We start from the raw sequence: 25,432 nt of genomic DNA, 5'->3' as shown, positions 1-25,432 counted from the left end.
TCTAAGGACAGAGGAGCCTGGTAGGCTACAGTCCATGGGGTCGCATAGCGTCAAGACACGACTTAGCAACTAAACAGCAACAATGAATGTACATATCTTGAAATCTGGACATTAAAATGTGAAAATATTTTTCCACAGGAGAAAAATGTTACCACATCACACACAAGCCAAAACCATCTTTTACAGGATGAAAAATACAAAGGAATTATTTACCTTATTTTTAGTTTTAACCTTTTTATTCCTGGACTTCCCTTGGCTCAGATGGTAAAGCGTCTGCCTACAATGCGGGAGACCCGGGTTTGATCCCTGGGTTGGGAAGATCCCCTGGAGAAGGAAATGGCAACCCACTCCAGTATTCTTGCCTGGAAAATTCCATGGACGGAGGAGCCTGGTTGGCTACTGTCCATGGGGTCGCAAAAAGTTGGACACAACTGAGCGACTTCACTTTTTATTCCTGAATGTTTTCTTTCCCATGATCCATTGTATTATTAGATGTGACTGGATCAAAATATGACCCAAACCCCAAACTAATGTTCACTGGAGTGGAAGTAAGAGTAGGGGTGTTGCAGAAACCAGTACTTGAAAAACCAAGCACCACACTCGGAGAATTGGAGAACTCAGGTTTATTATGCTGGCGGGCCCAGGGGAGTTAACACTCCAAGCTCTGAGCCCCGAACAAAGGGGTTACAGAGTTTTTATACACAGACAGGCATGATTAAGCAGGTTTGTGGGTTTGCAGGGGCTGGGTGATTGCAAAGAGCAGGACAAGGGTGAGTGAGATAGGCTCCAGTTCCTAGTATTGTGAGTCCCCACTTTCTGAGACCTACGTGATCCAGACTTTGCAAGGAGCAAGCTGAGTTACAGAGGTAGAAGGAGCAGGAGGTTATGTAATTTTAACTTTTCCTCTTCATTTGCCTCTTGATGCTTCTATCACTCATTGTAGAAAGCATCATCTCATGTTTTGGTAGGATGTTCAGAGCTCTCGGTTGTTTAGGGGCTATATTGAGCTATTACCATTTGTAACTAAAGTTACAAATGGATTCAAGAGGTTATGAACTGGGTAATAGCACTGAGAATACAAGAGCCAAACAGGAGCATCACAAAGAACATGAAGAGAGGATCAGTAAAAGCGAGAAGCCATGATGCCCAGCTCCAGATATTGCTCCCATTACCCCAGGAATTTGCTAGTTCCTCTCTCTTTTTTATGATTCCTTTCCTTAGCTGTTGAGCCATGTCTCTGACTATTCCTGATTGGTTTTCATAAAAGCAGCATTCTTCGTTCAAGAAGAGGCAGAGTCCTCCATTTTCAGTTGTCAGTAGGTCTGCTGCTGCTACTGCTGCTAAGTCACTTCAGTCATGTCCGACTCTGTGTGACCCCAGAGATGGCAGCCAACCAGGCTACGCTGTCCCTGGGATTCTCCAGGCAAGAACACTGGATTGGGTTGCCATTTCCTTCTCCAATGCATGAAAGTGAAAAGTGAAAGTGAAGTCACTCAGTCGTGTCTGACTCCTAGCGACCCCATGGACCGTAGCCTAACAGGCTCCTCCGTCCGTGGGATTTTCCAGGCAAGAGTACTGGAGTGGGGTGCCATTGCCTTCTCCGTGTCAGTAGGTCTAGCCATCTCCTATTCTGTAAAACCACCTCAGCTAGGGAGTCTAGTTGGTCCTGTAATGAAGAGCACAGCAATAATACTGATTAGGGATAGAGGTCAGGGTTGATAATGAAAAATCCATTGATATTTTGATAGCCAGATCCTCAAGCTTCCACTGTGCGTTGACCAGTCAGCTGCCGGAGTGTGGCTGGAGCAAGGCTGAAGAATCCTCAAGTTTCTGCTGTGCTTGACTAGTCAGCTTCAGGAGTGACTACAGCAGGGCTCAGCGTCCTTTGTGGGTGAGGGCCATTGTCTTTGGAACTTGACCTTGAGGAGGTTTTGGGGGCCCCAAACTGCTTTCTAAGTGTCCTCATCATGGGAAGTAGCTGCCGTCTTGACTCCAGGGTGGTGGATCCAAGGGATGACACCTATAACTTTAACAGCAGTAGGGGCTGCCAGGACGACCGTGTGAGGGTCAGTGCAAACTGGCTGAAGTGGTTTTTTTCCCTAATCTTTAACCCATACCTCATCTCCTGGCTGATAGGGATGAACTCAGTTGCCTAAAGGAATGAGTGTCCTTTCTAAGGTTTATCGGGTGACATGGCAGAAGACTTTTCTCAGGTCCTGGAGGTGTTGGGACATCTCCAGGCCAGCTAGTTGTTGGTGGTCTCCCTTGAGCTTTTCTTTGTATCATTGGGGGTGGTCTCCCGTATAAGATCTCAAAGGGAGAATAGCCTGAGAAACTCAGGGTGTATTTATGGAGGGAGGTGAGAGTCCACAGAATGATAAGGCAGCTTGTTCCAGCACTGTCTGGGTGTTGGCTGGGGGATATTCTTGTCGTACTACTACTTGGAGAAACAAACTTAACAAGAAAGTTAAAGATATATGGCCCAAAGATTAATAGATGTAGAAAAGTTGTTGTGGGGTTAGCCAGGAGAACCAGGTCCAGACACTGGTTAGTGACATTAGTGTTTCTCTAGGATGAGAAGATGGAGAAGGCAATGGCACCCCACTCCAGTACTCTTGCCTGGAAAATCCCATGGACGGAGGGGCCTGGTGGGCTGCAGTCCATGGGGTCGCTAGGAGTCGGACACGACTGAGCGACTTCACTTTCACTTTTCACTGTCATGCATTGGAGAAGGAAATGGCAGCCCACTCCAGTGTTCTTGCCTGGAGAATCCCAGGGACGGGGGAGCCTGGTGGGCTGCCGTCTATGGGGTCGCACAGAGTTGGACACGACTGAAGCGACTTAGCAGCAGCAGCAGGATGAGAAGATGCAAGAATTTGGACTCATAAAAATCTTCACCTGATAACATCTGACGATCTGAAGGCCTGTTTTCCGGGTTTTTCCCAGGGCACAGAGTGCCTTATTTTTTGTCTCCACCCTGAACTCTTTTCAAGGGGGTGTGGAATATCAGCATCTTGTAGTGGTCATGATTTAATCTTTGTAGAGGTAGCTGGCAAGGGCCAACTTCCAGTCAGCAGGGCCCCTTCACAGCCACATATTTGACCATGTTCTGGGGGCATTTCATGGTCATTGTGTCCTACGGTGCTGGGAAGGCTCATTCCCAGATCTAACAAAGATTCCATTGACAGGCCACTCAATGTGTTGTCACTAGACCAAGCCTTATAAGTAGCAAAAGTCTCTGGACCATACCTGTCTTACTTCCCTCTTGGTCCAGGAAAATATTTCCTCTTGTTGCTTCTTCCCATATCTAGAGTTACAACTATTGACCTCATATGGAACTGCATATCAGCATGTTATCACAGGCTCAGTCACACATTTGGTAATGTAAAAAATAATCTGAAGCAAGCTACAGAGAAAATAATATAGCTAGAAGTTATTAGTAAGGTCACAAGCAAGAATTTAAGTCAAGAACTTTCAGTGGGTATAGCCCGGTATACCCCAGGTCATCTGACTCAGTTAAATGATTACAGCCAAGTGTTAATCTCCTGGTTGTACTTCATGGAGCATCTGACCTTTATCCAAAGATTGGTTACTGAGATAAGCTTTAGAAACAATCTTAGAGTGTCCTTTTTAATAACTTAATTAACCTTTTTAGCAATATAACATAACAAGGAACTATCTTAGAAGTGAGCCTTAGTAAGCACAGACCTTAATTAATAAAACTAGAACTTAATATTCAGTGAAACATATTTTTTTTTGGAGAATTCATTGTGAGGGCATTGACACTGTAGCCAGGGAAGCCTTTAACCCATCAAATAAAAATGAGATCTGTCAGGGAGCCAGGGAAAGCCAAGTGGCCATCTTGGATTTCCCATAGCCCTGGCTCTTTTATTTTTAGCTGTTGTTTATCCATTTTTAATTTCCTGATTTAGGAGCAGACTATTGCCATGTTTTAAGGACTGTGAGAGGTTATGTTTTGTAGAAGCAGAATGAGCTTTGTCTACATGTACCATAATCTTAAATAATGTTTATTTACTTTCAGAACATCAGAAGGCCTAGGCTAAGACCAACCAGTTCTGAGCATTAGACAAGTCCTTTATTTTTCTGGACACTGAGCCAGATCAGATAAACATCTGATTTACACAAGATTCAGTTCAGTTCAGTCACTCAGTCATGTCCGACTCTTTGCGACACCATGAATCGCAGCACGCCAGGCCTCCCTGTCCATCACCAACTCCCGGAGTTTACTCAAGTTCATGTCCATCGAGTTGGTGATGCCATCCAACCATCTCATCCTCTGTCGCCCCCTTCTCCTCCTGCCCTCAATCTTTCCCAGCATCAGGGTCTTTTCATATGAGTCAGCTCTTCACATCAGGTGGCCAAAGTATAGGAGTTTCAGCTTCAGCATCAGTCCTTCCAAAGAACACCCAGGACTGATCCCCTTTAGGATGGACTGGTTGGATTTCCTTGCAGTCCAAGGGACTCTCAAGAGTCTTCTCCAACACCACAGTTCAAAAGCATCAATTCTTCGGAGCTCAGCTTTCTTCAGAGTCCAACTCTCACATCCATCCATACATGACCACTGGAAAAACCATAGGCTTGACTAGACGGACCTTTGTTGGCAAAGTAATGTCTCTGCTTTTTAATATGCTGTCTAGGTTGGTCATAACTTTCCTTCCAAGGCATAAGCGTCTTTAAATTTCATGGCTGCAATCACCATCTGCAGTGATTTTGGAGCCCAGAAAAATAAAATCAGCCACTGTTTCCACTGTTTCCCCATCTATTTACCATGATGGGACCGGATGCCATGATCTTAGTTTTCTGAATGTTGAGCTTTAAGCCAATTTTTCACTCTCCTTTTCCACTTTCATCAAGAGGCTTTTTAGTTCCTCTTCACTTTCTGCCATAAGGGTGGTGTCATCTGCATATCTGATGAAGGAGTCTTTTGGGCCTAGAAAAGAAAACAAGAGTTTCAAAGGCCCTTACTGAATCATCTAATTTCGGAGATAACAAAACAGAACTTTTAGGTCCCACCCTGATGCTCCAGACCGGTTGCATCTATCTGGGACTTATCACCCCCTGTCCAGAACCTTCCACCCTCTATACCTGCCCAGAAGTCTTATCACCCCCTGCCCAACTACAAATGCCATCTCAACTAAAGAATACCCAAAACATCCCACCTGATTAACGTTTCCCTTATAGCTTGCACAAGCCTCCCTACAAATATGGAGCCTCCCTGATCCCTCTCCACACTCAGCCTGGTCGTTAGGCCGACTGTCACCCCTCCTTGCCTGAATAAAGGTAACCTACTTCTGTTGAGGTCGTCTTTCCTCTTTCTGCCTCAGCCGGAACTATACCTTACATCTGAGGTTATTGATATTTCTCCTGGCAATCTTGATTCCAGCTTGTGCTTCTTCCTCTTTCACTTTTATCAAGAGGCTCTTTAGTTCTTCACTTTCTGCCATAAAGGTGGTGTCATCTACATATCTGAGGTTACTGATATTTCTCCCAGCAATCTTGATTTCAGCTTGTGCTTCCTCCAGCCCAGTGTTTCTCATCATGTACTCTGCATGTAAGTTAAATAAGCAGGGTGACAATATACAGACTTGATGTCCTCCTTTTCCTATTTGGAACCAGTCTGTTGTTCCATGTCCAGTTCTAACTGTTGCTTCCTGACCTGCATACAGGTTTCTCAAGAGGCAGGTCCTGAATCAAGTCCCAGATTATTCTGTGTCAGTAATATATTTACTAGACTTCCACAGTAGCTCAGCAGTAAAGAATCTGTCTACAATGCAGGAGACCAGGATTTGATCCCTGGGTTGGGTAGATCCCCTGGAGGAGAACTGGCAACCCACTCCAGTATTCTTGCTGGGAAAATCCCATGGACAGAAGAGCCTGGAGGGCCAAAGTCCTTGGTGTCGCAGAGTCAGATGTGACTGAGTGATTGAGCATGAGCAATATATTTACTAACGACAATATCACTATATTTCCTTTTGATGACAATAGTTTAAGTTTTAATACTAGCAGTAAAAATATAATGGTAGTTAATGTTTTTGCATGTTACTGCTCTAGGTGCTTCATACATTAAAATTTGTAAACTACTCAATAATATATTAATAGGTACTATCATAACTTTCTCTTTTGTTTCAGGAAACAGCTTTATTGAAATATAATTTGTATACTACTTATCAGTTTTTCTTCTGGTTTTATTTCTATTCATCTGTTCCTTCTATTTCCTTCATGTTCACGTATTTGGTGTGTTTTAACCTTACACTGTGTAAAGGTCAATTTTTTGGTTTAAAATAAATTGCAATCTTTGATAAATCAAAATCATACCACCAGTCTAAAAAGAAAAAGAAAAGCATGAGAAGGAATGAGGGCAGTGTTTAGTTGCAGAAACTGACCCCCAGCTGACAGACAAGAAAACGAGGTCCTCGGTCCCACAACCACAAGAAACTGACTCCTGCTAACAATTTGAATTTGACCTTGGGAGCAAATTTATCCCCATAGCCACCAGGAAGGAGAGCAACTATGCTGACACCTTGATTTCAGCTTTGTGACACTCTCAACAGAGGATTCAGCTGAGCGACATTTTACCTGCGCTACCAAACTACACAATTGGGAAAGAATAAATTTGAATTACTTTAAGTCACTAGTTAGTGTTGGTTGCTCAGTCGTGTCTGACTCTTTGTGACCCCATGGACTGTAGCCCTCCAGGCTCCTCTGTCAATGGAATTCTCCAGGCAAGAATACTGGAGTGGGTTGTCATTCCCTTCAAGGGATCCTCCCAACCCAAGGATTGAATCCAGGTCTCCTGCATTGCAGGTGGCTTCTTTACCATCTGAGCTACCAGGGAGGTTCTTCAGTGACTAACTTTGTGTTAATTTGTTTTGGCAGAAATGGCAAATGAATACACGGTGTTCAGGAAGATTCCAAGACTATCTCTGGTTACTGTGGGAAAGTGCTCGATGATTAATCAAAGATGTGCACCATGGACACAAGGGAGAGGTGGCCTTGGGGCTTCCCTGGTGGCTCAGTGGCTAAGACTCTGTGCTCCCAGTGCAGGCGGCCCAGGGTTTGATCCATGGTCGGGGAACTAGATCCCACATGCCACAACTAAGAGTTCACATGCTGCAGCTATTAAGATCTTGGGTTCCACAAGTGAAGATCCCACATGCTGCAACTAAGACTCAGCACAACCAAATAAATAAAGATTTAATTTATTTAAAAGTTACCATTAAGATGAAGAGGTTTTTTTCTGGCTCATCAAGTTCACACATTGTAACACCTTATATGCAGAAAATCTCCATATAACTGCAGCTGGCACACATTCCCGTGGTAGAGCCTGGCTCTCCAATCAATAGCTGGCAGCACAGCCAGGAGCAAGTCACCATATCCCTCAGGAGGTCCAAGGAGAATGGGAGGAGAACATGGTCATGAGATGCACATGACTCTTCCTGCACTAGTTCTGCTTTAAAAAAAAAATATTTATTTAATTTTTGGCAGCGCTGGGTCTTCGTTGCTATGTCTGGGCTACTCTTCGTTGCAGTACACCAGCTTCTCATTGCAGTGGCTTCTCTTGTTGCGGAACACAGGCTCTAGGTGCTCAGGCTTCAGTAGTTCGAGCACCTGGGCTCAGATGCTCCGTGGCACATGAAATCTTCCTGGACCAGAGCTCGAACCCATGTCCCCTGCATTGGCAGGTGGATTTCCAACCACTAGACCACCAGGGAAACCCCTGCACTAGTTCTTTAACCTGGGAGGAAACTGAACAAATTGCAGGAAGAAACAGAACAGGCCTATCTTGAAAGCAAGACTTCATCTTGGGCCAGACTGTGAGCTATATGCCCAGTATCTATGGAAACGACATACCAACTGGAAAACCAGGCCACCCCCTCTCCATTGCCTAAAAGAATACCCTAATTATCTGTGTAACCGAATAGAATCATACATTCTATTATGCTTATTGGGGAATGACCACAAGCCTATTGATACTTGTCCACTGTTAACTACCTAGGCTTAAGGCATATGAATCACAAGTTAACTTTGATTGTATCTTTCTTTTTCCTTTGTTCATACTAGTTTCAGGGAACCTTATACACTTAGGGTATATAAGGTTTTCACAAAAACTGGTCGGGGTCCTTGGCTAAGAGGAGACTCTGCCTTGGGCCCGCCATTGTAATAAACCACACTCCACTATCTGCATTGTCCTTCTGAGTGAGTTTGTGTCCCGGAATGCGTGGCTACAACAAAATAACACGGTTTGGTTTGGTAAATCATTTCCAGCACACAAGAAAGTTGAAGGAATACCACAACAGTGCCCTGGCACAACTTTCACCTATATTTCAAACATTTGTATATGTTCTCATGTTTGCTTTCTCTGTCTCATGAACTTTGAAAAAATATAGTTACAGTGATCATGACATGTATGTTCTAAATACTTCCACTATCTCCTTAAAAAAGGAAATACATAACCCCCATGCTATAACCTAGGTACCACTAGATGTTTGTGTCACTTGATTTGTTAGTCAAAAAATAAAACTGAGTTGAAAAAATATTTTTTATTTCTAGTTATCTCTTTGTTGTTGCTGTCCAGTCACAAGTCATGTCCAACTCTCTGCGACCCCATGAACTACAACACACCAGACTTCCCTGTCCTTCACTATTTCCCAGAGTTTGGTCAAACTCAAGTCCATGGAGTCAATGATGCCATCCAACCATCTCATCCTCTGTCACCCCCTTCTCCTGGCCTGAATCCTTCCCAGCATCAGGGTCTTTCCCAATGAGTCAGCTCTTCTCATCAGGTGGCCAAAGTATTGGAGCTTCAGCTTCAGCATCAGTCCTTCCAATGAATATTCAGGGTTGATTTCCTTCAGGATTGACTAGTGTGATCTCCTTGCTGTCCAAGGGACTCCCAACAATTTTCTATAGCACCACAGTTCAAAAGCTCCACAGTTATCTCTAGTTCACGACATACTACTATTGAAATATCTATATGTCATTATCGGAGAAGGCAATGGCACCCCACTCCAGTACTCTTGCCTGGAGAGTCCCATGGATGGAGGAGCCTTGTGGGCTGCAGTCCATGGGGTCGCTAGGAGTCGGACACGACTGAGTGACTTTGCTTTCACTTTTCACTTTCATGCATTGGAGAAGGAAATGGCAACCCACTCCAGTGTTCTTGCCTGGAGAATCTCAGGGACGGGGGAGCCTGGTGGCTGCCATCTATGGGGTCACACAGAGTCAGACACGACGGAAGTGACTTAGCATAGCATAGCATAGCATATGTCATTATCTAGAATAATCATTTATAATTGAGAAGGAATTTTCTCAAATTCTCAAAGGCGTTTTCCAGGTCTCACCTTTAACAATTTATTCTACTTCTCTCAGGTTATCCATAGTTAACTATACACCTAGTTACCACTATTTACTTATAGTAATAGCACATTCCTCCAATAAAAACAAAGATTTTAGGCATGAAAGTTTTCAGTTTTGGAGTCTTAAGTAGGTTTTTAGTAGTTTATATCTTTCTCAAGTTACATATTTACATAGGTACCATTAATTACCTACGTTTAAATAATTTCTTCCACAAGAAATATTAATTTAAGAATATTTTCAACATCCTGACTTCAAAGGTTTCTATTGTCTCCAGTTATTTCTAGATAGGTACTTAGGTACCACAAACTGTCTATAGTCCTAACATATTAATTCTATGAGAAATATGATTTGGGGCTTGACAAAAATAGGTTTTCCAGCTGCCTGCCTTCATCTACTTAGTCTAGCTACAGGTGGTTATCTCTATATAAATCTTACCTAGGTGAGTTTATTTAGATGGCTGCTTCCACATTACAAAAAGCCGTCACACGACCTGAATTGTAACGGATATCCTAGCTAGGCTAAGGAACACCAGGATCATAACCGTTAGAGGTTTCTCAGGTTATAACTAATCCCAAGCCCAAACTGTTCATTGTAGGTGAAGTGAGTAGGGTGCAGAACAAGAGCTCTGGAAGATGGTCCCAAACTAAGGGAGAGACACGAGGGGAAAGAGGAGGGTGAGAAGGAGAAAGGTGGGAGCCAAGGAGGGGACTAGAGGAGGCAAAGAAGAAAAAGAGGAATTTAACCCAAGTCCAGGGGCTTTCCAGGTGGCTCAGCGGTAAGGAATCCGCCTGCCAATGCAGGAGATGCAGATTCCATCCCTGGGTCGGGAAGATCCCCCGGAGAAGGGAATGGCAACCCACGCCAGTATTCTTGCCTGGAGAATCCCATGGACAGACGAGTCTGTCGGGCTACAGTCCATGGGGTCGCAAAGAGTCGGACACGACTCAGCTACCAAACAACAACAACCCAGTCCACACGGCGCCCAGCATAAGAGACCCGTGCACTTTTGCAGAGGGCCGGCAGCCCCAAACGCGGTAGCGGAGCATAGCAAAGCAGATGCCGTATCCTCCACAATCGCGTCCAGGGTCAAAGCAAGGGCCACGTGCAGTGTTCTACACTTGCCCTCTGACGTAGGTTAGTACAACTTTCGATTACTTGTTGTATTTGCAAGGAACAGGCTGGATTTCTCGCAGCAGGCATCCGAGCACACTGTGTGCTCTGCAAATACGGCCCCAAGTTCGTGCCCCCAGTACCCCCCAGGGAACGAGACGGGCTCTGCTTTCAGCGCTTTATTGCAAAAACCCAGCAAGTAGTCTCGCACCTAATCTTTCCGTCTGAATCACTAGCCCGTTTCGTGGACCTTGAGAGCGAATGGAACAGAATCACAGTCCCATCTATTAATTACCGACTTCTCAGACGGGAGTCGCGCTCAGAGCCCACGCGACAAGGGGGAACGACTGTCGTCTCAGCCGGCTGGGGTTGCTGGGGCCCCAGGGTTTCTCCAGTCCCATCTCTGTGTCTCCCGCTCCGGGGGCCGGGGGGTTGGGGAGGAACTAATGGCAACAAGCCTGAGCCCATCAAGGGCCAGGCGGAGAGACGTTCTCCCAACATTTCTCCCAGGCTCCCGGCACGCCTCATTGAGGTCTCATTCCCTGCCCCCTCCCCCGTCCCAAGTCCGCTCGCACAATCAGGAGAAGCCCTTAGTTCAGGACCGACCCAAGGAAGGAGCTGGTAGTATTCAACTCAGCCACAAGTGGGAGCTGGCGCGCCCCCACCCCCTCGCCCCCTGCCAGGACTCTCCCCACCTGCATCCCTCTACTCTATGGCCACGCCCTGTCCACGTGCACGCCCCAACGGCTACGCCCACCGCACGCGCCGTTACTGGGGAGTCGCGTAGCCGACGCCGAATAGCTAGTGCGTGGCCGTGGGCGTCAACGGCCGCAGAGAAGCTACAAACTCCTAACGCAGCGAACCAGACCTCTGGATCGCCGCCGTCAACAGCGTAGAGTCGGCCGAGGCGCACAGCTGGTTGGACAGCGCTAGCGACATGGACCGTGAGCCCGGACGCCCTCACGAAGACTCCGGTTACCTCAACCTGGGAGTCGACGAGCTCCAGGAAGAACCCGGTCAGTGCCCGGAGCGGGATAGGTCCTCTGGCGAACTCGAGGGAAAGGCCCTTTCCCTGGGAGAGGCGAGTGAACGGGACGCGGCTGCGGCGCGGTCGCCGTCGCCTCTCGGGTCGCGGGCCTGCGCCTCCCGCCGCCCCGCACACTCGGCGCTTCGACGCCCAGACTTCTTGTCTTTTTCCTTTCCAGGTACGAAGCCCACCGAGGTCTCGGGCATCGCAACAAGTGCCGCCGTCGAGGAGGAGTCGGGATCAGAACCTGAGCCGGGAGCGGCGGCAGCGGCAGCAGCAGCAGCAGCAGCAGAACAGGGTCAGGTTGGGGCGGGAGCTCCCGACCCCATGGTCGACGAGATCCAGAAGGGCGACGGCGAAGAGGAGGAGTTTCCACAGGAGCCGATGCAGGCGGACGTGGAGGATCCGCAGCCCTCGGACAGGCAGCCACGCTTCCACCGCTGCTCGTTCCGCCGGCTGCAACTGAAGGAGCTGGAGAGCATTTTCCAGCGCAGCCAGTACCCCAATGTGTTCGCTCGGTAAGTAGCTTGCTCTGGAGGCGCCTAAAATGTTCTGGGACGTTAGGGCTCTTCTCCCGACGCCTTTGGCTCTGTCCCTTCCCCCAGAGCCCGAACTCGGTGGGGGGCTCGAAGCCCTTGGAGGCTGCCGGCCCTTGGGCTCTCGGGTTGGGGTGGTGCGGTGAGTGAGTGAATTAACTCCAGAAACGTAGGTTTCGGTGAATAACGTTTCATTGGATTGGGGTTTAGGTCAGTGGGAGGCGAGTGAGACCCGGTTGTGCAAGTGCAGGATTGAATCTTGCCTTTATTTAAAATTTTAGATAATTTGGTGGTCGTGCAATTTTGCGCGTTTAGTCTTTAAATATTTATTTGGTTGCACCTGGGATCTAGCTCCCTGACCAAGGATTGAACTGTGCCCCCTACCTGGGGAGCGAGATGTCTTAGCCACTGGACCACCAGGGAAGTCTCTGTGCATTTAATCTTGATTCTTAAATAGTGCATTAAAAACGCTTAATATTGAATACTGATTTTTTCAGCGCTCCCATAAATTTTGCGCACAAAGGAAAATTCTCCCTAAAGAGAGTCTGGAACTGGGTATTAACAAAAGTATGTTCCCTGGGCATTTGGGAGAATACACATTTTAAAACAAGCATAAAATGTACATCGTTTATCTAATTCTGTCCACAACTCCAAATACTGAATATTTGCCATTTTCTCCCCTTAGGAAGGATCTTGCGATTCCAATCGATGGGAGCGAAATCAAAGCGCAGGTCAACAAGCCTGAAAACAACAATTTGTGAGGGCAGAAATTATAAAACCTGCTTCAAGTCTTGGACACTTTCGTCCTAGACATTCTAAAGTTTGTTTGTTTTTTCTTTTTTTGATGCCTTTTCCATGTTTAGCAAATTAGTTTTGAACTTTGGGGGCTTTGGCAAGTGGAAATGGGATAAGTAAACACCAGTTTATGGAAATTGCCAATTATCAGAAGTAATGTGATTTCCTAAAAGAGCAAGAAAAGGAAATCACTGTTGTTCCTATTTCCTGTGAAAAATTAAACATAATAAAGTTCAATTTTCTTTATTGAACTGATATCCTTTTATTCCTGGTATCCTTTATTGAGCACTTTGTGAAGTCATGTTGGGGCTGGGTCTGATCTGGGAAGTGCACAGTAATGCATTAAGGATCTAGGTTATGAGAGGGTTCAACTCTATTACTTAAAAGACCAAAAAGTTCTTAGCTAAATGAGTGAATTTATAAATATTCAGGCACTGGAGTTAGGGAATACTTCATATACACTATGTGAGTAAGTGTCTGTTTAGTTAGGCTGAGACTGATATGGGGAGACAGCTTAAAAGTCAAAGTGCAGGGCACTCCTGCCATTGTTTTTAGTCTTCAGTAAAGCAGTGTAGAAAGCGACAGCCCTACATCTTTTTAAAAAAATATTTATTTGGTTGCACCAGGTCTTAGTTGGGGGTATGTGGGATCTAGTTCCCTAACCAGGGATTGAACCCAGGTCCCAGCATTGGGAGTGGGGAGTCTTAGCCACTGGACCACCAGGGAAGTCCTAGCCCTACCACTTAATGTTTGGTATGCTATGATGTGTCAGCCTGAAATCATTGCTAAAATAGTGACATTATGGTGGAGGGTAGGAGCAAGATGTACAAACTGGAAATTTGTCTAAAAATTGAAACAATTTTGAATAAAGTGCCACTGAGCTAAGAGTGAACAGTTTAAGAGAATTGCATATAGTCAAACCATACACCTGGTGGATGGGGCTCAAATTGAACTTTATGAGTGAATATCCTCTTGAGGACTTTCTAACATCAAAAGATATATTTTTGATGGTATTGTTTTAAAGAGGTGGTTTTTGTGGAATCTTTTTTGGGGAGGGGGAAGCATTCAGTTCAGGCCAGATTCTTTACCTGTGTTCACATGAAATACTTTTTTGTTTGCTCAGGCAGCGATGACTGATTTGTAGGTCACGAGATTACCATTTGAGACTGTAGAAAACCATAGGCTGTATTAAGAGAGTATTTATCCAAAAATCCCAAATGAGTTTATTAGCTTTGCTTCATGGTGCCTATGTGAGTGCAGTGATGGATACAGGCTGATGGACTGGTGGTGGTGACTTATAGTGAACTTGGACTCAGGTAAGCTAAATTTTCCTCACCTCTGTAGGCTGAAATATCAAGGCAGTGTCCCCGGTGTCAGCAATTCTTATGTGCCAGTAAGACAAGCCACAAGCCCCCTGGGCCCTCCATAATCAGGCCTGCCTTGTCTTGAGGGAAACCTGTTTAAAAATCCAACTTGCTCATATTGAATATCTCCTTCAGATGGAAGGAAAATTTTTTTTAATTTTTTTTCCTTTTTTAAAAAAATTATAATTGGAGGCTAATTACTTTACAATATTGTAGTGGTTTTTGCCATACATCAACACTAATCAGTCACAGGCATACATGTGTTTCACATTCAGAATCCCCCTCCCACCTCCCTCCCCATCCCATCCCCCAGGGTCCTCCCAGTGCACCAGCCCTGAGCACCCTATCTCATGCATCAAACCTGGACCAGCGATCCACTTCACATATGATAGTATACACGTTTCAACACTACCCTCTCAAATCATCCCACCCTCTCCTTCTCCCACAGAGTCCAAAAGACTGTTCTTTACATCTGTGTCTCTTTTACTGTCTCGCATATAGGGTCATCGTTACCATCTTTCTAAATTCCATATATATGCGTCAATATACTGTATTGGTGTTTTTCTTTCTGACTTACTTCACTCTGTATAATAGGCTCCAGTTTCATCCATCTCATTAGAACTGATTCAAATGTATTCTTTTTAATGGCTGAGTAATACTCCATTGGGTATATGTACCATGACTTTCTTATCCATTCATCTGCTGATGGACATCTAGGTTGCTTCCATGTCCTGGCTATTATAAACAGTGCTGCGATGAACATTGGGGTACACGTGTCTCTCAATTCTGGTTTCCTCAGTGTGTATGCCCAGCAGTGGGATTGCTGAGTCATATGGCAGTTCTATTTCCAGTTTTTTAAGGAATCTCCACCCTGTTCTCCGTAGTGGCTGTACTACTTTGCATTCCCACCAACAGTATAGGAGTGTTCTTTTTTCTCCACACCCTCTCCAGCATTTATTGTTTGTAGACTTGTGGATAGCAGCCATTCTGACTGGCTGGCGTGAAATGGTACCTCATTGTGGTTTTGATTTGCATTTCTCTGATAATGAGTGATGTTGAGCATCTTGTCATGTGTTTGTTAGCCATCTGTATGTCTTCTTTGGAGAAATGTCTTTTTAGTTCTTTGGCCCATTTTTTGATTGGGTCGTTTATTTTTCTGGAATTGAGCTGCAGGAGCTGCTTCTATATTTTAGAGATTAATTCTTTGTCAGTTGTTTCGATTGCTATTATTTTCTCCCATTCTGAAGGCTGTCTTGTCACCTTGCTTATAGTTTCCTTCATTGTGCAAAAGTTTTAAGTTTAATTCGGTCCAATTTGTTTATTTTTGCTTTTATTTCCGTTATTCTGGAAGGTGGGTCATAGAGGATCCTGCTGTGATGTATGTCAGAGAGTGTTTTGCCTATGTTTTCCTCTAGGAGCTTTATAGTTTCTGGTCTTACACTTAGATCTTTAATCCATTGTGAGTTTCTTTTTGTGTATGGTTTTAGAAAGTGTTCTAGTTTCATTCTTTTACAACTGAAAGGAACTTTTAATATGATCAGCTTCCCCCACACTGAGGGTGACTCTATTCCTGATTAATGCCTCAGCTTCCTGAAGTATAAATGGGAATATTGACAACAATTACCTCGTAGATTTTGTTTTCAATTAAGAGCAGACCGTCTAAAATCCAAGGACATTGCTTAGCAGTCTAAGTAACATGCTTAATTTTTTTTTTTTTTTGAGTTGAAATCCAGACTTTTCCCCAATAATCTGGACGGACAATGCACTTTCCCACAAATTTTCCCAAGTATAGATCTGTACACTCCCCAAAAAGATTCTCTTTCACTTTCTAATAACTTCATTAATACCTCTGGGCCTCAGTTTTCTCCTCTATAAAATGGGAACGTTGATTCCACCTTCTGTGTAGTTTTTCTTTTGAATTAAATGCAAGCAAGCAGGTAAAACAAGACAGACTTTGCTTGGTAGATATAAGTATCATACCTAATTTTGGTTTTTTTCTAATAGAAGGAGTTGACATTGAGCTTTTTTCACCAACAATCTACAGACAGTGCCACTTCTGCAAATTTTACTGTGTCCATAAATACACTGACCATGAGTGAGTGAGTGAGTGAAGTCACTCAGTCGTGTCCGACTCTTTGCGACCCCATGGACTGTAGCCCGCCAGGCTCCTCTATCCATGGGATTCTCCAGGCAAGAATACTGGAGTGGGTTGCCATTTCCTTCTCCAGGGGATCTTCACAACCCAGGAATCGAACCCAGGTCTCCTGAATTGCAGTCAGATGCATTATCCTCTGAGCCACCAGGGAAGCCTAGAGCATCTCTTTCACTTATTAGTAACTTCCTTAATGCCTCTGTGCCTCAGTTTACTCATCTATAAAATTGGAGTGCTCTTTTTTTCTGAATTAAATGAAACAGAGCATATGACACATCCAGGATGTTACTTAGAATATCTAAGTAAAATACTTCATTTCTTTTTTTTAGAAGAGACAGTTGAAATTGAGTTTTTTTTCTCCAACAATCTAGATAAGACAATGCCCTTTTCCAAAAACTTGATTGAGTGTAGATAAATACACTCTCAAAGACATCATCCGTTTCACTTCTTATACTTCATTACTACCTCTGTGCCTCAGTTTCCTCATCTGTAAAATGGGAATATTGACAACACCTTACTCGTAAATTTTCTTCTGAATTAAATGAAGCTTAACATGTAAAACACCCACCACTGCTTATGAGATCTAACTAACATATATAACAGTGTTTGTGTTCTTTTAAGAGTGTTAAAATCTTTATATTTACCCCACAGCCTTGTAGATTTTTGGTGAAAAAAGTTCAATGTCAACTCCATCTATTAGAAAAAAAAAACAAAATTAGGTATGATACTTAGATCTAAAAGTAAAGTCTGTCTTGTTTTACCTGCTTGCCTGCATTTAATTCAAAAGAAAAACTTCATAGAAGATGGAATCAACGTATCCATTTTATACATGAGGAAACTGAGGCCCAGAGGTATTAATGAAGTTACTAGAAAGTGAAAGAGATGCTTTTTGGTGAGTGTACAGATCTACACTTAGGAAACTTTGTGGAAAAGTGCATTGTCGGTCCAGATTATTGGGGAAAAATTTCGATTTCAACACATTCTTCTGAAAAAAAAAAAAAAAAACAACAAAATTAAGTATGTTACTTAGACTGCTAAGCAATGTCCTTGGATTTTAGATGTTCTGCTTCATTAAATTGAAAACAAAATCTACGCTGAAATTGTTGTCAATATTCCCATTTATACTTCAGATAGCTGAGGCATTAATGAAATTGCTACTAAGTGAGAGAGATGCTTTTGCTAAACATATATATCTATATTTAGTAAACTTTGTGGGAAAAGCATCATCTATCTAGAATGTTTGGAGGAAAAACTTGATTTCTATTCTATTAAAAAAAAAAAAAAAACCAAATGAAGTATGTTACTCTCTGAAGCATGTCCTCAGTATTTTACATGCTCTGCTTCATTTAATTACAAAGAAAATGCACGAGGAAGGTGTTATCAACATTCCCGTTTGATAGATGAGGAAACTGAGACACAGAGACATTACTGTCTTTACTACTTAGGGAAATACCTGCTTTTGGTTGAGCGTGTTTATTTAGTAAACTGTGTGGGAAAGGATATTGTCCGGCGAGAGGGTTGGGGAAAAAACCCAATTTCAATTCTCTGTATTAAAACAAAAAAAATTGAGTTGCTTAGATCTTCTAAGCAATGTCCTGGTTCTTTTGCGCGCTCCTCTCCATTTAATCATAAAGAAAATCGACGAGTAAAGTGTTATCAACATTCCCATTTTATATATGAGGAAACTGAGGAGCAGAGGCTTTAAGAAAGTAATTAGTAGGTGAAAGATGATGTATCGGTGAGCCTACTTATCTATACTTACTAAACTTTGTTGATAAGGGCATTGTCTGTTAGATTTTTGGGGAAAAAACTCAATTTCAATTCTCTTAAAAACATTCAGTAGGTTACTTGACTCTACTAAGCATGTCCTGCGTATTTTACATGCTCTGTTTCATTTCATGAAAAATAAGAATCAGTGAGGTCCAAGAAAATCTACAAGGCTGTGGGGTAAAAATAAAGATTTTAACACTCTTAAAGAAAAAATAAACAATATTATGTATGTTAGTTAGATCTCCTAAGCAATGGTGGGTGTTTTACAGGTTAAGCTTCATTTAATACAAAAGAAAATCTACGGGAAAGGTGGTGTCAATATTCCCATTTTACAGATGAGGAAACTGAGGCACAGAGGCAGTAATTAAGTTACAAGAAATGAAACAGATGATGTCTTTGAGAGTGATGTATCTACACTCAATCAACTTTGTGGAAAAGGGCATTATCTTTCTAGATTGTGGGAGAAAAAAACTCAATTTCAACTCTCTGTTCTAAAAAAAAGAAATGAAGTAGTTTACTTAGATCTACTAAGTAACATCCTGGATGTGTCATATGCTCTGTTTCATTTAATTAAAAGAAAAAGAGCACTCCCATTTTATAGATGAGTAAACTGAGGCACAGAGGCATTAAGCAAGTTCCTAATACGTGAAAGAGATGGTTTATGGTGAGCGTATTTATGGACACAGTAAAATTTGCAAAAATGGCACTGTCTGTAGATTGCTGGTGAAAGAAGCTCCATGTCAACTCCTTCTATTAGAAAAAAAACAAAATTAGGTATGATACTTAGATCTACCAAGCAAAGTCTGTCTTGTTTTACCTGCTTGCCTGCATTTAATGCAAAAGAAAAACTACACAGAAGGTGGAATCAACGTTCCCATTTTATAGATGAGGAAACTGAGGCCCAGAGGTATTAATGAAGTTACTAGAAAGGGAAAGAGATGCTTTTCGGTGAGTGTACAGATCTACACTTAGGAAACTTTGTGGGAAAGTGCATTGTCGGTCCAGATTATTGGGGAAAAATCTCGATTTCAACTCATTCTTCTGAAAAAAAAAAAAAAACAAACAAAAAACAAAATTAAGTATGTTCCTTAGACTGCTAAGCAATGTCCTTGGATTTTAGACGGTCTGCTTCATTTAATTGAAAACAAAATCTACGCTGAAATTGTTGTCAATATTCCCATTTATACTTCAGGAAGCTGAGGCATTAATGAATTTGCTAGTAAGTGAGAGAGATGCTTTTGCTAACCGTATTTATCTATATGTAGTAAACTTTGTGGGAAAGGGCATCGTCTATCTAGAATGTTTGGGGGAAAAACTTGATTTCTATTCTATTTTTAAAAAAGCCCAAATGAAGTATGTTACTCTACTCAGCATGTCCTCAGTGTTTTACATGCTCTGCTTCATTTAATTACAAAGAAAATGCACGAGGAAGGTGTTATCAACATTCCCATTTGATAGATGAGGAAAACTGAGACACAGAGACCTTACTGTCGTTACTAGTTGGGGAAATACATGCTTTTTGTTGAGTGTGTTTATCTATTTAGTAAACTGTGTGGGAAAGGACATTGTCTGGCTAGCGTGTTGGGGAAAAAACCCAATTTCAATTCTCTGTATTAAAAAAAAATTTAGTGAGTTGCTTAGACCTTCTAAGCAATGAGCTGGTTGTTTTGCATGCGCCTCTTCATTTAATCGAAAAGAAAATCTACGAGTAGTGTTATCAACATTGCCATTTTATATATGAGGAAACTGAGGCGCAGAGGCTTTAAGAAAGTAATTAGTAGGTGAAAGATGATGTATCGGTGAGCCTAATTATCTATACTTATTAAACTTTGTTGATAAGTGCATTGTCTGTTAGATTTTGGGGGGAAAAACTCAATTTCAATTCTCTTAAAAACATTCAGTATTTTACTTAACTCTACTAAGCATGTCCTGCGTATTTTACATGCTCTGTTTCATTTAATGAAAAATAAGATTCAGGTAAAAGAAAATCTACAAGGCTGTGGGGTAAAAATAAAGATTTTAACACTCTTAAAAGAAAAAAAAAAAACAATACTATGTATGTAAGTTAGGTCTCCTAAGCAATGGCGGGTGTTTTACATGTTAAGCTTCATGTAATTCAACAGAAAATCGACACGGAAGGTGTGGTCAATATTCCCATTTTACAGATGAGGAAACTGAGGCACAGAGGCAGTAATGAAGTTTCAAGGAGTGAAACGGATGATGTCTTTGAGAGTGTATTTATCTACACTCAATCAACTTTGTGGAAAAGGGCACTGTCTATCTAGATTGTTGAAGAAAAAAACTCAATTTCAACTGTCTCTTCTAAAAAAAAGAAATGAAGTATTTTACTTAGATCTTCTAAGTAACATCCTGGATGTGTCATATGCTCTGTTTCGTTTAATTTTTTAAAAAAGCACTCCCATTTTATAGATGAGTAAACTGAGGCACAGAGGCATTAAGGAGGTTCGTAATAAGTGAAAGAGATGGTATATGGTGAGCATATTTATGGACACAGTAAAATTTGCAGAAATGGCACAGTCTGGAGATTGCTGGTGAAAAAAGCTCAATGTCAACTCCATCTACTAGAAAAAAAAAAACAAAAATAGGTATGATACTTAGATCGACCAAGCAAAGTCTGTCTTGATTTACCTGCTTGCCTGCATTTAATGCAAAAGAAAAACTACACAGAAGGTGGAATCAACGTTCCCATGTTAAACATGAGGAAACTGAGGCCCAGAGGTATTAATGAAGTTACTAGAAATTGATAGAGATGCTTTTTGGTGAGTGTACAGATCTACACTTAGGAAACTTTGTGGGAAAGTGCATTGCTGGTCCAGATTATTAGGGAAAAATCTCGATTTCAACTCATTCTTCTGAAAAAAAAAAAAAAAAAAAGATTAAGTATGTTTCTTAGACTCCTAAGCAATGTCCTCAGTGTTTTAAACGGTCTGCTCCATTTAATTGAAAACAAAATCTACGCTGAAATTGTTGCCAGTATTCCCATTTATACTTCAGGAAGCTGAGGCATTAATGAAATTGCTAGTAAGTGAGAGAGATGCTTTTGCTAACCGTATTTATCTATATTTAGTAAACTTGTGGGTAAGGGCATCGTCTATCTAGAATTTTGGGAGGGAAAACTTAATTTCAATTCTATTTAAAAAAAGCCCAAATGAAGTATGTTACTTAACTCTACTAAGCATGTCCCCAGTGTTTTACATGCTCCGCTTCATTTAATTACAAAGAAAATGCACGAGGACGGTGTTATCAACATTCCCGTTTGATAGATGAGGAAACTGAGACACAGAGACATTTCTGTCGTTACTAGTACATGCTTTTTGTTGAGCGTGTTTATCTGTTTAGTAAACTGTGTGGGAAAGGGCCTTGTCTGGCTAGAGTGTTGGGGAAAAAACCGAATTTCAATTCTCTGTATTAAAAAAAAATTAAGTGAGTTGCTTAGATCTTCTAAGCAATGTCCTGGTTGTTTTGCACGCTCCTCTCCATTTAATCATAAAGAAAATCTACGAGTAAAGTGCTATCAACATTCTCATTTTATATATGAGGAAACTGAGGCGCAGAGGCTTTAAGAAAGTAATTAGTAGGTGAATGATGATGTATCGGTGAGCCTATTTATCTATACTTACTAAACTTTGTTGACAAGGGCATTGTCTGTTAGATTTTGGGGGGAAAAAACTCAATTTCAATTCTCATAAAAACATTCAGTATGTTACTTTACTAAGCATGTCCTGCGTATTTTACATGCTCTGTTTCATTTAATGAAAACTAAGAATCAGTAAGGTCCAAGAAAATCTACAAGGCTGTGGGGTAAAAATAAAGATTTTAACACTCTTAAAGAAAAACTAAACAATATTATGTATGTTAGTTAGATCTCCTAAGCCATGGTGGGTGTTTTACAGGTTAAGCTTCATTTAATTCAAAAGAAAATCTACGGGAAAGGTGGTGTCAATATTCCCATTTTGCAGATGAGGAAACTGAGGCACAGAGGCAGTAATGAAGTTACAAGAAGTGAAACAGATGATGTCTTTGAGAGTGTATGTATCTACACTCAATCAACTTTGTCGAAAAGGGCATTGTCTTTCTAGATTGTGGGAGAAAAAAACTCAATTTCAACTCTCTGTTCTAAAAAAAAGAAATGAAGTGGTTTACTCAGATCTACTAAGTAACATCCTGGATGTGTCATATGCTCTGTTTCATTTAATTAAAAGAAAAAGAGCACTCCCATTTTATAGATGAGTAAACTGAGGCACAGAGGCATTAAGCAAGTTCCTAATACGTGAAAGAGATGGTTTATGGTGAGCGTATTTATGGACACAGTAAAATTTGCAGAAATGGCACTGTCTGTAGATTGCTGGTGAAAGAAGCTCCATGTCAACTCCTTCTGTTAGAAAAAAAACAAAATTAGGTATGATACTTAGATCTACCAAGCAAAGTCTGTCTTGTTTTACCTGCTTGCCTGCATTTAATGCAAAAGAAAAACTACACAGAAGGTGGAATCAACGTTCCCATTTTATAGATGAGGAAACTGAGGCCCAGAGGTATTAATGAAGTTACTAGAAAGGGAAAGAGATGCTTTTCGGTGAGTGTACAGATCTACACTTAGGAAACTTTGTGGGAAAGTGCATTGTCGGTCCAGATTATTGGGGAAAAATCTCGATTTCAACTCATTCTTCTGAAAAAAAAAAAAAACAAAAACAAAAACAAAATTAAGTATGTTTTTTAGACTGCTAAGCAATGTCCTTGGATTTTAGACGGTCTGCTTCATTTAATTGAAAACAAAATCTACGCTGAAATTGTTGTCAATATTCCCATTTATACTTCAGGAAGCTGAGGCATTAATGAATTTGCTAGTAAGTGAGAGAGATGCTTTTGCTAACCGTATTTATCTATATGTAGTAAACTTTGTGGGAAAGGGCATCGTCTATCTAGAATGTTTGGGGGAAAAACTTGATTTCTATTCTATTTTTTAAAAAGCCCAAATGAAGTATGTTACTCTACTCAGCATGTCCTCAGTGTTTTACATGCTCTGCTTCATTTAATTACAAAGAAAATGCACGAGGAAGGTGTTATCAACATTCCCATTTGATAGATGCGGAAAACTGAGACACAGAGACCTTACTGTCGTTACTAGTTAGGGAAATACATGCTTTTTGTTGAGTGTGTTTATCTATTTAGTAAACTGTGTGGGAAAGGACATTGTCTGGCTAGCGTGTTGGGGAAAAAACCCAATTTCAATTCTCTGTATTAAAAAAAAATTTAGTGAGTTGCTTAGACCTTCTAAGCAATGAGCTGGTTGTTTTGCATGCGCCTCTTCATTTAATCGAAAAGAAAATCTACGAGTAGTGTTATCAACATTGCCATTTTATATATGAGGAAACTGAGGCGCAGAGGCTTTAAGAAAGTAATTAGTAGGTGAAAGATGATGTATCGGTGAGCCTAATTATCTATACTTATTAAACTTTGTTGATAAGTGCATTGTCTGTTAGATTTTGGGGGGAAAAACTCAATTTCAATTCTCTTAAAAACATTCAGTATTTTACTTAACTCTACTAAGCATGTCCTGCGTATTTTACATGCTCTGTTTCATTTAATGAAAAATAAGATTCAGGTAAAAGAAAATCTACAAGGCTGTGGGGTAAAAATAAAGATTTAAACACTCTTAAAAGAAAAAAAAAAAACAATACTATGTATGTAAGTTAGGTCTCCTAAGCAATGGCGGGTGTTTTACATGTTAAGCTTCATGTAATTCAACAGAAAATCGACACGGAAGGTGTGGTCAATATTCCCATTTTACAGATGAGGAAACTGAGGCACAGAGGCAGTAATGAAGTTTCAAGGAGTGAAACGGATGATGTCTTTGAGAGTGTATTTATCTACACTCAATCAACTTTGTGGAAAAGGGCACTGTCTATCTAGATTGTTGAAGAAAAAAACTCAATTTCAACTGTCTCTTCTAAAAAAAAGAAATGAAGTATTTTACTTAGATCTTCTAAGTAACATCCTGGATGTGTCATATGCTCTGTTTCGTTTAATTTTTTAAAAAAGCACTCCCATTTTATAGATGAGTAAACTGAGGCACAGAGGCATTAAGGAAGTTCGTAATAAGTGAAAGAGATGGTATATGGTGAGCATATTTATGGACACAGTAAAATTTGCAGAAATGGCACTGTCTGTAGATTGCTGGTGAAAAAAGCTCAATGTCAACTCCATCTACTAGAAAAAAAAACAAAAATAGGTATGATACTTAGATCGACCAAGCAAAGTCTGTCTTGATTTACTTGCTTGCCTGCATTTAATGCAAAAGAAAAACTACACAGAAGGTGGAATCAACGTTCCCATGTTAAACATGAGGAAACTGAGGCCCAGAGGTATTAATGAAGTTACTAGAAATTGATAGAGATGCTTTTTGGTGAGTGTACAGATCTACACTTAGGAAACTTTGTGGGAAAGTGCATTGCTGGTCCAGATTATTAGGGAAAAATCTCGATTTCAACTCATTCTTCTGAAAAAAAAAAAAAAAAAGATTAAGTATGTTTCTTAGACTCCTAAGCAATGTCCTCAGTGTTTTAAACGGTCTGCTCCATTTAATTGAAAACAAAATCTACGCTGAAATTGTTGCCAGTATTCCCATTTATACTTCAGGAAGCTGAGGCATTAATGAAATTGCTAGTAAGTGAGAGAGATGCTTTTGCTAACCGTATTTATCTATATTTAGTAAACTTGTGGGTAAGGGCATCGTCTATCTAGAATTTTGGGAGGGAAAACTTAATTTCAATTCTATTTAAAAAAAGCCCAAATGAAGTATGTTACTTAACTCTACTAAGCATGTCCCCAGTGTTTTACATGCTCCGCTTCATTTAATTACAAAGAAAATGCACGAGGACGGTGTTATCAACATTCCCGTTTGATAGATGAGGAAACTGAGACACAGAGACATTTCTGTCGTTACTAGTACATGCTTTTTGTTGAGCGTGTTTATCTGTTTAGTAAACTGTGTGGGAAAGGGCCTTGTCTGGCTAGAGTGTTGGGGAAAAAACCGAATTTCAATTCTCTGTATTAAAAAAAAATTAAGTGAGTTGCTTAGATCTTCTAAGCAATGTCCTGGTTGTTTTGCACGCTCCTCTCCATTTAATCATAAAGAAAATCTACGAGTAAAGTGCTATCAACATTCTCATTTTATATATGAGGAAACTGAGGCGCAGAGGCTTTAAGAAAGTAATTAGTAGGTGAATGATGATGTATCGGTGAGCCTATTTATCTATACTTACTAAACTTTGTTGACAAG

General features: G+C 41.3%; 1 protein-coding gene across 1 annotated transcript; it reads left to right on the top strand.

Annotated features, from left to right (window-relative positions):
• The first annotated feature begins 11,250 nt into the window (after positions 1 to 11,250).
• Positions 11,251 to 13,097, top strand: LOC102398198 (homeobox protein ESX1). Its single transcript, XM_006044239.4, has 3 exons — positions 11,251 to 11,504; positions 11,694 to 12,033; positions 12,737 to 13,097. The coding sequence occupies exons 1-3, from the start codon at positions 11,426 to 11,428 to the stop codon at positions 12,810 to 12,812; spliced, it is 495 nt and encodes a 164-aa protein (XP_006044301.3). The 5' UTR covers positions 11,251 to 11,425; the 3' UTR covers positions 12,813 to 13,097.
• Positions 13,098 to 25,432: the final 12,335 nt, after the last annotated feature.

The sequence above is a fragment of the Bubalus bubalis genome, chromosome X (assembly GCF_019923935.1).
Source record: "Bubalus bubalis isolate 160015118507 breed Murrah chromosome X, NDDB_SH_1, whole genome shotgun sequence".
In the NCBI taxonomy this organism is placed as follows: domain Eukaryota; kingdom Metazoa; phylum Chordata; class Mammalia; order Artiodactyla; family Bovidae; genus Bubalus; species Bubalus bubalis.
This window is presented reverse-complemented; position numbering and strand designations above follow the sequence as displayed.

Coding starts and splice junctions, on each gene's coding strand:
- LOC102398198 (XM_006044239.4), top strand. CDS start 11,426: ATGGACCGTGAGCCCGGACGCCCTCACGAAGACTCCGGTTACCTCAAC. Junction 11,505..11,693: donor CGAGCTCCAGGAAGAACCCG/GTCAGTGCCCGG, acceptor TTTCCTTTCCAG/GTACGAAGCCCACCGAGGTC. Junction 12,034..12,736: donor TACCCCAATGTGTTCGCTCG/GTAAGTAGCTTG, acceptor TTCTCCCCTTAG/GAAGGATCTTGCGATTCCAA.